At 35.6% G+C, this 14,728-nt stretch overlaps 1 protein-coding gene across 18 annotated transcripts in view; it reads left to right on the top strand.

The window, feature by feature from the left end:
• Positions 1 to 14,728, top strand: part of CDH12 (cadherin 12) — a 989,627-nt gene that overhangs the window by 929,338 nt on the left and 45,561 nt on the right. For all 18 annotated transcript variants that reach the window (XM_085001686.1, XM_021077037.2, XM_085001675.1 and 15 more), the window contains one exon: positions 13,218 to 13,471. In XM_085001686.1, coding sequence (XP_084857812.1) covers positions 13,218 to 13,471 — 254 coding nt within the window. The remainder of the gene's footprint in view (positions 1 to 13,217; positions 13,472 to 14,728) is intronic.

Here is a 14,728-nt window from a genome sequence, read left to right as displayed (position 1 = left end):
GTGCTACTGGAGGCGTGGAAGAAATGAGAATGGGTAATGCTGGTCTTGAGGGGGCTATGACCAAGTAAGTAAAAAGAAAAATTAACAAGATAGAGAGAGGAAAAAATGAGAGGAAGTGGAATGTGATGAGGAGCCATTTAGCAACATTAACTGGATTTGTAGAAAAGAGGATTGCAGAAAAGGAGAGCAAATTTCAAAGAAATACAAACAAGTCATTGACTCAGTATACGCAGTTTGTCTTTTTCAGATAGTCCGTGAAGGAGTATGTAAATATGAGAAAGGGAAAAATCATGATTATATTTGGGATATGTAGGTGGTTTCTATAACAATGAAGGAAGTTATAGGAATTTCCAATAATGGGACACCTGCAAAAGAATGAAGGTCCTTTAATTTAGTACTGTTTTCCCTTCTCCTTATAGCAAAGTGCACTCTATTCATCCCCAAATGTGGTATATCGTACACATTTAATACTTGTGATTATTTTAACCTACCAAAAGTGTTTTTGCATTCAATCCCATTAATCGTGCTGCTGTTCCCATATTTGTATAGGAACTCTCAATTTTAACAAAGAAATAAATCATATATGTGGTAGTAAAAATAAACTTGAAAAGAAAGAGTTTTTGTATAGATGATTTATCATTTTTAATCCCTCTATTGTATGTAAATTGTACTCTGCTAGAAATCAGTTTAATCATGTGATCCCAGTAAAATTATGCATTTATGCTGAATTTTCAAAGTACACCTAGATAAAACATTTGTGTCTAATTTTTATCCATTATTTTTGTTGTAGTTTTGCTTATTTTTCTCTTTTCTATTCAGAAATAAATTCCTTAGAAGTTTTGTCACTTAATTTTTTAAAATTTTTAAAAATGATCTCAAAACATACCAATGCTTAAAAGGTATAAAGACATTAATTCAAATTAAATAAATATAAGTTCTCTTGGTAATATGAGAAATAATAGAAAATCTTTTTTATCAATGATTCATAAGATTTAGGTTTGAGATTAAGTATGTTTACTAAGTAAAATTGAGGTATCAAAAAGTTACATTGCATATAATATTTATATATTTTTAGCTATAATAAATGCATTTTTATTCATATATATGATTTTATATTGATTTACACTTACCATCTATGACAATAAATAATCAATGTGTGTCAATCAGAAAAATGTAGGACATTCTTTTTATTTTTTAACACAATTGAAAAAGGGAGTGGAGTGCTAACCAAAGGCCTTCTTATTACTATGTCAAAGTGGATTAATCTTTGAGAGTAATAATTTAGTTATAAGTATTTAATTACTATACATAGTCACTAAAGCAAGAGGTATATATCTTCTGCTTTTTAAGCATGAAAATATCATAAAAAGAGAGTCTTGTTCATTTTATATCGATTTTGTTTAATTTTTTGAAAATATTCTATTTTTAAATTAAATTCAAATTAATATTTGTGAAATTATGAAATTATTATATGTTAAATTGATTTACATACTGTGTAAAATAGTCTCAAAATTATATCTCCAAATAATATTTATATATATTTTTTCCTCCTGCAGTGGATGAATAATCATTGTCCATTTTGCTGGCATAAAATTTGTTATCTAAATAAAGCTTGGGATCCATAACTAAATTCACTCCTTCATTCAATGAATATTTATGGGACCCACTCTGGATCTGGGGGTGGAGCAGTGAAGGAAACAGGCTTATTCCCTCTGCTCAAAGAACTACCACTCAGTTTGGCAAGTTAAATAGTAAACAAGTTTAAAAGCACTTGTCATTAGTGTCAAAGTTAAGTTTGAAAAGCGTAAGGCAGAGTAAAAATAAGTAAAATAGAAGGTGGTGGCTATATTACAATAAGGTGGTCAGAAAAGTCATGTCTGTTAGGAAGAAATTTCAGCAGAGTCCTGAAGGAAGGAAAACATGATCCACATGGTATCTGAGTGAAGTATTTTCCAGAGTGTTTGAGCATCAGTTGCAGAATCCCTGAGAAGGGAGTGTACTGAGCAAGAGAGCCGATTGGACTGAGTACAGTGAATGGAGTGGTCCATAACTGGAGATCAGGTCAAAGATGCAGACAAAGGTCCCATCATGGAGATCTTTGCAAGCCAGGCAGAGGACTTGAATAAAAACATGATATGAGGGAGTTCCCATTGTGGCACAGTAGAAACGAATGCGACTAGGAAACATGAGGTTGCGGGTTCAATCCCTGGCCTCGCCCAGTAGGTTAAGCATCCACCGTTGCTGTGAGCTGTGGTATAGCTCACAGACGCGCCTCTGATCTGGCATTGCTGTGGCTATGGCATAGGCCAGGCAACTGTAGCTCAGATTAGACCTCTAGCTTGGGAAACTCCATATGTTGTGGGTATGGACCTGAAAAGCAAAAAAAAAAACCAAACAACAACAACAAAAAAAAAGAACAAAAACATGATATGAGAAGCCTATGGTGAATTTTCTAGATTATCCTCACCCTTGATAAAGCCAGGAGACTCTGGCTTTTCTACTCAATATTGACTCCCTAGTCATTGATGACTAGAGGAGAGGATAGAAATAGATTAGTTAAGAGATTATAGAAATAATCCAGGAAACCAGTGAAGGAGATATAGACCGTGATGTTTGTAGCAATGTAAGTTGTGAGAAATGGTGAAATTCTGGCTAGATTCTAAAGAAACAGTCCAAGCAGATTTTTTTTTTTTTTTAATGGCCATATCCAGGGCATATGGACGATCCTGAGCCAGGGATTGAATGACAATTTCATGTCCTTTATATCCCATTGATGGTCTGGGGATCAAACCCAGGCCTCCACAGCTACCTGAGCCACTGCAGTAGGATCCTTAACCCATTGTGCCACAGTGGGAACTCCTTGAAGCAGGTTCTTATTAATATTCTTGTCATCTGGTAAATTACATCAAGGATTTGAATGGATTTTTAGTACTCTAATTTGTTTTACTCTCTAAGTAAGAAAATACCAAAGGCAGTACATACCAGCTAACCTCTTATTCTGTTAGAAAAGAAAATTTCAATCTACAGGCCACATTTGTAAATCTTTAAAAAATAACTCACTACATTTTTAAACATTTAAAACAATAACTCATAGAACATTTTCATAACAAAATTTCAAAATCACTTCTTTATCCATATATCTACCTGCCCTATCTACATATCTCGTGTGTGTATTGTTTTGGGTGCATATGTGGGTGTGTGTGTGTACACACACACATATATAGACATATGACTTGGGTATGGCAGTACATTTTCCTGCAAATAATGAGGAAATATTCAATTGGATAAAGCCCACGAAAACTCAAAATTAATTTAAACATTGGCAATTCTTTATTTTTATTGAAGTATAACGGACACACAACATTAGTTTCAGATGTACAACATAATAATTCAATATTTGTGTATATTGCAAATGATCACCACAATAAGTATAGTTAGTAACTATCACCACAGTTACAAATTTTTGTTCTCGTGATGAGAATTTTTAAGATTTACTTTCTTAGGGACATTCAAATATGCAATATAGTATTATTAATTCAGAGTCACCATACAGTATCTTGCATTCTGATGACTTATTTTAGAACTAGAATTTTGTACCTTTTGGCTCACTTCACTCATTTCACCCACCTTCTAGCAACGACCACTTCTGCCAACCACCAATCTATTCTCTGCATTTATAAGCTAGTTTTTTTTTTCTATTTTTGTTTTGTTTTAGATTCCATATATAAATGAAATCATGATATTTGTCTTTCCTTGTCTGACATTTCACCAAGCATAATGCCCTGGAGGTCCGTCCATGTCCTAAGTGGCAAGATTTTATTCAGCATCTCTATATCTGCTGTTTCTACATCCAAGGTTCAGTCAACTACAGATTGAAAATATGTAGGAAAAAAAATTCCAGAAAGTTCCAAAAGGCATAACTTGAAGTTGCCTTACTCTGAAACTATTTACACAGCATTTACACTGTATTAGAAATTATAAGTAATCTAGAGAATATTTCAAGTATACAGAGGGATGTGCATAGGTTATATTCAAATACTACATCATTTCCTATGAGGGATTTGAGCATCTTTGGATTTTGGCAGCTGCAGTGGGTCCTGGAGCCAATCCTCTGTGGAAACCAAGGGATGACTGCTTATACCACATTTTCTTTATCCAGTCATCTCTCAGTGGACATCTGGGTTGCTTCCAAACCTTGGCTGTTGTAAATCATGCTGCAATGAACATAAGGGTTGCATATTTTTTTTTTAAGTTAGTATGTTTTGTATTCTTTGGATAAACACTCAAAAGTGGCATTGCTGGATCATACAGTCAGTTCAATTTTTAACTTTTTGAGGAACCTCCATTTTTTTTCCCATAATGACTACAATAATTTACTTTCCCACAAACAGTGCACAAAGATTCCTTTCTCTCCACATTCTTTCCAACACTTATTTTTTTTTTTTGATAGTAGCCAATCTAGCATGTACGAGGTGATGTCTCATTGTGGTTTTCATTCACATTTCCCTGATGATTAGTGATGTTGAGCATCTTTTCATGTACCTGTTGGCCCACCAGTTCTTTAATGAGATATTTTTGAGTGCAGATCATATTATAGAATTATTTATGCATATATTCAGAGAGTTCTCAGAAAGCTAACTTTATCAGAGTCCAGAAGAAGTAGATGTACAATAATAAATATGTATGTGATATCAGCAGTAGTATTTTGGTTCCATAATGATCTTAAAATTACTTTTTGAAACTTTTCCCTTCATTATCTTGCCATAGAATTGCAATGAAGCGTTTTGATGTAAAACCAAATTCATATAGAAATTATCTTCTTAGGTTTATTACATGTATCTAGAAAGTCTAAAAATACATATTTTACATTTGAATATGTACTGTTTTAAATATCATGATATTCTTTTTTTCAGAGAGTTTTTCTTTTAGAACTCTCTTAAAAATAAAAACGCTAAAAATTCTCTGAAACACATTTCTCATCATAATTTTATCTCCTAAATCTTTATTTTTCCTTTAATATTTTTCCCTCTCTCCTCTTTCTCCATTGAGGGAGGGTGTAAGTAGATAAAAATGATGGTCAGGTTTATATGAGCTGAGAAGAATGAAAAAAGGCATTTTTATTTTATTTTTTTAAACATCAACTTGGATTCAATTTATGAGTACTGTGACAAGATGCCATTTCACTGTGTCACTTTGAATTCAGAATAACATTATGCAACTTTATATATCTCTCTAAGGCACACGATTTTTTTTTCAAGAAACAAACTATTCTTACTTCATACTTATGTCCTATTGCACTGAACAAAGTAGGAACAAATAAAAAGTGCCCTACACATGGTTAAGTATTTTAACAGTAGAAATTATAACAGAATGAGGATAATAAAACTTTAAAATGTATCACACCTAAAAATTATTAGATGGTCTACATTTAAAATGAGAGAATAAGGTGTTTTAAATTCAGCAACTTAATTCTTTTTTTTTTTTTTTTTTTTGTTAGGACTACACCTGCAGCTTATGGAAGTTCCTCAACTAGGAGTCGAATTGGAGCTGCAGCTGCCGGCCTATACAACAGCTCAGGGCAACTCCAGATCCTTAACCCACTGAGGTAGGTCAGGGATTGAACCCTCATCCTCATGGATACTGTTTGGGTTCTCAACCACTGAGCCACAATGGGAACTCTCAGAAATTTCACTCTTAAGTGAAAACTGAATGAAGTGCAATTTTAGTCAGTTTTTTCCCTACCATACAAGTGAGGATAAATATATACTCATTGGATATAAATATATATTCATTAGATATAGATATAAATTAAAAACATTTAAGGACTGAAAATACCTATTTATTTGTAGATGCACTGTGGTTTTCATGTTACTGATTAAAAAATGTAGTCAATTAGTGAACATTTAAATTTATGCAAAAGGACAACTGAATGTCTTGCATAATTTCTCAAACAGTTCCATACTATTTCTACAAAATATCTATCAGAAACTAGTAAATAATGATAGCAACTGTTTAAAATAAAGAATGATAAAGTGATTTCTCTATTTATTTTAAAATAGGTAAAAGTTGTTTGAAATTAAAAATGATTATTATTTTGCCGTTACTTGGTAATATTAATTTCAAATAACCGTAACTCTTATAACAGAGAATCCAAAGGAGAACCATGTTCTTTTTCCTTAAAAACATGAGACAAAATATTTTATTCTTCACTAGGATTTTTAATAAGTAGACTAAACTCTCACTGGTCCTATTGGACATTTTACATATGTCCTGTTAGTCACTAAAACTCATCTTTTTTATCTTCAAGAGCAAGGGAGAGAATTCATATCAGATGATTTGTAGCATAGCACCACCATGTGGCTGAGTTTTGAGTAACTCGTAGAAAAAAAATTAGGAACACCTGTTATATAAGACAAACATACACCTTAATTTATTAAGTTTAACATATTCCTATTTTTTTGCCAGTCTGAAATGAAAATTTCAAAGAAAAATAAGTGGTGTTTTTTGATTCTGTAAGTATTATGTTCCTGTTTTTGCAAGTATGTCTTTTTTAAACATCTCACCTAACTTTCCCAGTCCTATCAATTCTGAATTAGTTCCCAAGTTGACATAACCAATGAAGATTGTTTGCTGCCTTGTAGACATTTTAACTTGTGTGTGTTATAGTCTCTTCAAGCTTAAAATGCCTAAAGCCAAATTCCTTCTCTTCTCCCAACAAATATGCCTGCTCATATTTCCTCCTTCCTGGATAAAGCCTCACTTCTTCTGCAGTACCTTAAAGCAGAAATCTAGGCTTTTTATTAGGCTACTTTCACTTCCATTGACCCCTCCTGCTCCCCTAGCCAAATAGGGCAAGAAACTGATTCCTCCTAAACTTGGGTTAAAATTTCCCTCCTGTGCTCCCCATTAGCTGACCTAACAACCATTCTCTTTACTCCCTTCAACCACTGCAATGTTCTCTGAGCCCCTCGCCTTATGTTCATCCATTTCCCTCATGAGTGATAGATTGAAACCTACATCGGTTGATCTTGCTCTCATACAGCAATGTTTCTGGTCCTCATCACTAGTAAGATAAAGAGCAAATAGCATATTTTTCTATTACCATCTCCTGAATAGAGACACACACAGACACACACAGACACACACAGACACACACACACACACACACACACACACACACACACACACACACACACACACACACACACTGCATTCCAACCATACCATATTCATCGCAATTTCTACTGAAGACGCTGTGCTATTCTTCCTTCTGCAATGAAGGCGCCTCACCACAGAGGCATCTCTATTAACTTTCCCCTGTTCCTTAACATGGCTCTCACCCATGTCTTAGCAAAAACTTTCTGAATTCCTCTGGTCAAGTTGATCCCTCCTACTCGTTTCCCCAAGTGTCAGCATTTCTGTTCAAGGACCTATTAGTCTTAGACACACACACACATATGTATATATATTTTTTTCTTTTGATAGCTGTACCTATGGCATGTGAAAGTTCCTGGGCTAGTGGTTCAATTGGAGCTGCAGCTGCCAGCCTATGCCATAGCAATGCCAGATCCCAGCTGCATCAGTGACCTATGCCACAGCTTATGGCAAAGCAGGATTTTTAACCCACTGAGTGAGACCAGGGATCGAACTTGCCTCCTCATGGATACTGGTCGGTTTCTTAACCTGATGACCCACAACGGGAACTCCAATGCTCATATTTTAAATGTATATGATTCTACTACAGTACAAGTCCCTAAAGATACTTTCTCATATTTCAATCATATCATAAATCATTTCTAAAAGAGACATTTTCTTAAGAATGAGGACTGTACAGTGATGGTGAAAATGATACATGTTCATCATAAACACTGAAGCAATCTAGAAGAGTAGTAGTCTAAGGACTGATGAAAGCTCAAGCTATTGTGGGTCAGAGTATATTGTAAGTGAGTCTTCTGCTCAAGGTCTTCCAGATTGAAATCAGACCAGGGCTGCAACTGATCTGAGGCTTAGAGTCTTCCAAGATTACTGGTTGTTGGCAGAAATCATTTCTTTGTGTCTTTTTTTTAGGACCACACCTGCGGCATACGGAGGTTCTCAGGCAAGGGGGCCAATCAGAGCTGTAGCCACCAGCCTACACCGCAGCTACAGCACCATCAGATCTGAGCCATGTCAGCTACCTACGCCACATCTCACGGCAATGCCAGATCCTTGACCCAGTGAGTGAGACCAGGGATCAAACCCACGACCTCATGGTTCCTAGTCAGATTTGTTTCCGCTGCGCCACTAAGGGAACTCCTCTTTGTGCCTTTATGACTGGAGTCCCTACTTTTTTGTCTGGCTGTTGACCAAGATCCTGTTGAGTGAGAAAGAATGCACAACCTAAAAGTTGAGAATTATGTTTTATTTGGTAGACAACCCGAGGACTTAAACCTGGGGTACAGCTTCTTAGATAGCTCTGGGAGATGCTCTGAAGTGGTAAGGGAGGGGCCAGGATATATAAGAGTTTTTTCAACAAAGACCAGGTTGTCAGAACATCAAGAGATTTCTGTTAATTAAAGAAAACTAGACATCTCGAATTAATGAATTTAGTGCCTTTCCATGTATAAGGATAGGCAAACGTCTGAGCTTATTGAAATATTCCTTTGATATGTACTTCAGCTCTCTGGGGCCAGCATCCTGTGTTTCCCCATTCTGAGTCTCCTCAGGGTGCACCACCATTGGAAGGTGGCTGCAGTGGCTGATGGCTTGATGGCAGGCATCCTGTTTCTATCCTGAGTTGCCTCAAGCTCACCGTTGGGGCAGCTGTGATGTGATGACTTGATGGCTGCAACATCCTTTGTTTACTGATAACGGCAGGGATATTTTTCATGGACAGTCCAGTCTCAGTTCCATAGGCCCCCCTAGGCACTTGTCAGGTGTGCTCCTACATCACAAATTTACTTCTTCAGGGCCAGGAAGAAATTATCTGTAGTGCCTCCTTCTTCTAAGGCTCACATCAGACCCTGCCAGAAAACCAAAACCAAAACCAAAACCAAACCAAACCAAAAAAAACCACCTCATGTAATTAATTAACTCAATGTTAATTGATTAAGGACCTTGATTACATTTGCATCGTTTATTTCTCCACAAAACTTATCCACGAATTGATTATACCATTCAATTCAAAGGCCCCCGTGTATACTCAAGGGCAGCAAATCATAAAAGATTATAGAAGAGATTATCTTGTCCTTCGGGGTGAGAATCTTGGGAACACCCTGGAATTCTACCAAAGCTGTTTTTTTTTGAATTCCTTAGAATATAACTCTAACTATTCATTTGCATTCAACATTATCTAGAGGTGTGATGAGGCATGGATAACACAGGGACTTATTTTCTCGGGTTTTTGTTTGTTTGTTTGTTTTGGTTTTGGTTTTTGGTCTTTTTTTGGTGGGGACGGGTGCGCTCCAACAGCATTTGGAAGTTCCCAGGCTAGGGGTCAAATCGGAGCTGTAGCCACCGGCCTACGCCACAGGCACAGCAACATGGGATGTGAGCCTCAACTGTGACCTACGCAACAGTTCATGGCAATGCCAGATCCTTAGTCCACAGAACGAGGCCAGAGATCGAACCTGCGTCCTAGTGGATACTAGTCAGGTTTGTTACCACTGAGCCAAATTTGGAACTCATTATTCTCTTGTATTTTATGCCAAAAATTGCTCACCCCTCTTTGAAGTGAGAAAATCAATCATCACTCTAGTATTTTTATGTAGTTTTTCGTGACCTGGACTGGCAAAATAAATGCAGAGAAAGTGGCAAAGACAAACAAACAAACAAACAAACATATCTTGCCCAATTCCTCACTTTATAGTCTAAAGAACAATTAAATATATCCATTTCTCCACATTTAAGTTTTGTTTAGTTTTGTTTTGTTTTTTACCATGTGACTCCCTACAATGTGAATTGTTTCCTGAAAAATCTGTTTTATTAACCTTCCTTTATTGAAACATGCTTAGGAGAAAGGAGCTACTCAACAAAATTCTCTTTAATCAATCCTTTTCTTACTTTTCTATAAAGGTTTATAAAACTGAATGTGCCTCAAGCAGTACCACAAAGTTTTCTATTTATTGTGCAAGAGAAAATTAGCTCCACTTCGTAATAATGGACTTCTGTTCTAGAATATGATTCATTTCCTAACAATAACAAAAAATCATGTTTCTTTCCTATGCTTATTTCAAATAATAGAGTTTTTGTTGATTGTCAAGTTAGACGAATTTCATTCCTCAGCACATCCCACCTCACCCCCATCCACCAAAAGTGAAGGGTAGTCTGTTGGGTGAGTTGGATAAAGTCAGCCAGAGAGAGCTCAGTATGGGTTCCTTTGCTATTTCTGAGCTATATGATTTTATAAAGTGTCATTGACTAAGGGCCAGGGTCGCAAAGAGATAAGGTCATCTAGGATGTTATTGTGGCATTTTTCCTACAATTTTCTTCAGTGCTTTGATCACTGCAGGATATAACTTTGTAGTCATAAAACAAAAACAAAAAAACAGAAATAAAAACAAACTGTGTGTGTACCAAAAATTTCTTTCATTTCACTCTTTATCTCCCTGACCGCTAAATATTTGTCTGCTGTGACAGTTCAGGAGTTCTTAAAAAGCATAGACAATGTCTGATGTTCTAAAACAAGATGTAGAAACGGAAGTCTCCTTTCATTTCCAGCCTGAAATGGACTTGGAAATAGGGAGTCAAGTCCACCAGATAGCTCCTAATGTTAAGAAAGTTGGTAAATAAAACTGAGGTCTTGTCTAGAAAGAATTTGCTTATTCCCACAGACAATCAGAGCATCCCTATGTCAAGGAGAAGCAGAGAGGGAAAGGAAGAACCATTGGTGTTAATGCCTACCATTTCAGAGAAATTAATTCTGGGCCAAAAAGAGAGTATATATGAGCCAGGCCAGCTCAAATAGCTTTCTAGGCAAGAAGAGCAAAAGTGATAAAGTCAAAATTGTCTTACACTGGAAGTTAGGGATAACTAGGATAAAATTTATACTGTTTAACATTCATCAAGCATGTAGAGTTTACAAAAAACACAAAGTATTTTTAAATGTTCTCTAACTTGAATTAGCTTGTACAGCCTTATCAATTATATATCACTCAGGTATCTCTTAAGGCATCTTATTTCCCTTCAATACATCAAATAATGTCTCTACTTAGTACTTCTTCAATCAGCTCATTCATTAGACAAGGTGATGTTTATCACTATTCTCTGTGTTAAATCTAGAGAGAGAATGCAAGTCTCACTTTGCCTTTTTCTTTCTCCCCAGAATGTGTTCCAGGTTTTATCGCCACGTAGGCAATCAATAATTTTTTTAACATTATTTCTGAATTGATTTCATTTGTTAGAGATTTCTTTTCTAAAATTTAAAGTTACCATATTTAATATTTTAAATTATTAATTCCCTGTTGAGAGACCTATAGAATAAGCCTGACTGACATTAACCTGATAGACCATCAATATTTGAAAAGACTTGTCCTTTTTACCTCGATCTTATTCATTCCAGGATAAACATTCCCAGGAATCGTAGCAGTTTGTATTTTTGGTCTGAATAATATTTTGCTATCCTATTCTGGAAGTTGGTTGTCATTTCTTAAACCTGATTCCTTTAACAATACACCATATTCAAATTGTGGTATTAAAACAGTAACATAAGGGGACCTTCTCTTTTTCTGGATATTATGTTTCTATCCATGTAACCAATAGCTTGGATATCAACCATGGCATGATATGCATAACTTTACTTATATTGGCTTTAAAATAAATAAAATTCTTAACAAGAAGATGATGGAAATTGAAGAAAGTCAACTCATATGTCAACCTGTATGAGTTGACTAGATATAAAAAAGTAAAAGAAGCATTGAGTTCAAGGCAAATAAGTACAAGAATAAAAATTGGATGAATTAACAAAATAAATGGAATGATTACAGGCAAAATAAGAATAGACTCCCCTGAATGAAAATTACTGTGAAAGAGGCTTATTGTCAAGTCCAAGAAGTGTTACTGTTTGTTATAGTAAACTTTATAGACTTGTGAGTTTTTGAAGATTTCACAGTAATTTTTTTTTCTTTTCTTTTCCCTTCTTCACAGGAAATGCATAAAACAGTTTTGTCCTTGAAAAAGAGAAATATAACTACTTTTTCCTCCAGGTGTACTAAGGCAAAAAAAAAAAAAAATAAAAAAAGATGTGTTTGCACAGCAATTAGAAAATCACTGGAGTCATACAAGAAGGGATTAATTTAGCAAACAAACTCCTAAAGGTCCCAGAAAATAACTGTGGACATGCTAATTTCACATCATCTTGGCTTTTCATAGATGATGGGTTAGAGCCACTGACCTTATTAAAGTTTTCATTTCAATAAAGCACCACAGCTACATCATATTTCTATAGTATAATATTTTCAGTTATTGGGAACATAAAACTAATATCGAAAAAAGAAATATAAGCAGTGTTAAGCAAAAAAACAAGAAACTGATTCCAGGAACAAACCACATCCAAATATCTTGTTTCATGTTCTTCTTTAATCACATATACTCAAAACCTTAATTCTTGGTCATATATCCTGATGCTGCATCGCAGTACCCACTAATTATATACGTAATGCTTAGAACACAAAGGACTAAAATTCTTTTAATTGCTACTGTGTGCCTTAAATGTGGATACAGTCCTTTATTAGCATAAAAGTATTTAATAGAAAAGGATATTATTGTCAAAATAAGAATAATGGTCTAAGAAAAAAACATTTTTATACCAAATTTTTAGCTGGATTCTAAAAATTAATCTATCAATTTTTCAATAATAATCATTTCAATTTTGTTGTTTTTTATTACCACTTAATTCCACTAGATGTCAGCATTGGCTAAGAGCACAAAATGCTTCCCTTCATGGGTACTTGAGCTCTTGCTGTTTTAACTACTCACATAAAAGGAATAAACCCTACCCAGCACATATGTGTGCCTATATGTCATTCTAATGTATACAACTGATTATCTTTATAAGTTACCCCGACACTTCTTCAATTGGTCGAGTCTCTCCTTAAAATACGTAACTTGTGTTTACCTGCTAATTATAAAGACAAATGAATTTTTGATATGAACTTGCAAGTTGCCCTGCCCAGTGTTCACCATCTTTGCTACACCCTATATGAACGTATCTCCTACTTTGCGATTTGTCCTCGCTACAGCCATTAGATTTTGAAACAAAGAAGGCTTACACTTTTAAAGTAGAGGCGTCCAACCTCCACCTTGACCACCGGTTTCACTCCGCCGGCCCTTTCAAGGACACAGCCACAGTGAAAATCAGCGTGCTGGACGTGGACGAGCCGCCGGTCTTCAGCAAGCCGCTGTACACCATGGAGGTGTATGAGGACACTCCAGTTGGGACCATCATTGGGGCCGTCACTGCCCAAGACCTCGATGTGGGCAGCAGTGCCGTTAGGTAAGAAAAAGAAATATTTTCTGTGTGTCAGAAAAAGAAAAGAAAGAAAACAAAAAGCTCAGACCAGACTTGCATGAATGATTTAGTTATAGCATATAATGTTTGAAAATGACTTTGCATGGTAAGTATAGAAATAGAGGAAAAGCCATAGGATTTGGTCAAAAACATCTGACATTAATTCTTGTTACCAAGTTTGGCAGTGATATAATATTGGACTTGTCCTTCAAGCTGACCAACCTCAATATCTCACCCAAAAAGGGATTCAATAACACAGCTTAAAAGGAGGATTCTTGTGAATAATGGTATTAAGATACTTTCCCAGAGCCTGAAATATCATAGATATATAACACATGTTTCAGTTATTCTGACATCTCTGTCCGCTACCCAAAGTTAGTGTTTGAAAAGATTGTTTTAGCCTTTTAAATTTGCAGTTCATTTTTTGACTATGACAAGTGTGTCTGCTGATGGAAGTACATTTGGAGTCAGTCTTAAGGGAGGCTGTATTGTGGAACTCCTCCAAGCTCAGATTCGGCAAGGAGCTCCTTAGTGACCTAAGGAGGCTGGGTGGTGAGTCACAAAGCAATCAATAGAGTGAGAAGAGTAAGAAAACATCCCCCCAACCTATAAACTCCACTAGCACTGCTGAAACTGTGGGGTACCCTTTTTCTCCCTCACACATCTATTCTACAAGAGATTTTGAGACTTAATGCTGACGTTTCTTTCTTCTTCTGTATGCTTAATGCCTGCCACATGCCTACATTCCTCTAAGTCCTAGGAAAGAAAGAAAGGACCAAAAAAAGGGAGAGAGAGAGAGGGAGAAAGAAAGAAAGAAAATAAAGAGAGAGAGGGAAAGAAAGAAAGAAAGAAAGAAAGAAAGAAAGAAAGAAAGAAAGAAAGAAAGAAAGAAAGAAAGAAAGAAAAGAAAGAGAGAAAGAGAGAGAGAGAGAAGGAAAGAGAGAAAGAGGGAGGGAGGAAGGGAGAGAGAGAGAGGGAGGAAGAAAAAAGATAGAAAAACATGATTTGTTTTGAATCTTTTAACTCTAAAAGAATGGAATTTAGTATACAGACACCAAACCAAAGAAAATATTAATTAGGCTTTTAAAGTAAAGTACTACTCTGTTGATATAGGGAAAATACATAGACACATATCTCAGAAGATTTTAAGCCATAGAGTAATTAAAGGACCCATCATTCAGCAGTAGCCTCAACACATTCATAGCATAGGGTAAAATCTCAGGAAATGGCTTGAGAGATTAC

Source organism: Sus scrofa, chromosome 16 (genome assembly GCF_054392235.1).
Source record: "Sus scrofa isolate SSC_HxYL_T2T_F1_AM1 chromosome 16, Sscrofa_HxYL_maternal_Yorkshire_Landrace_v2.0, whole genome shotgun sequence".
Taxonomy (NCBI): Eukaryota; Metazoa; Chordata; class Mammalia; order Artiodactyla; family Suidae; genus Sus; species Sus scrofa.
This window is presented reverse-complemented; position numbering and strand designations above follow the sequence as displayed.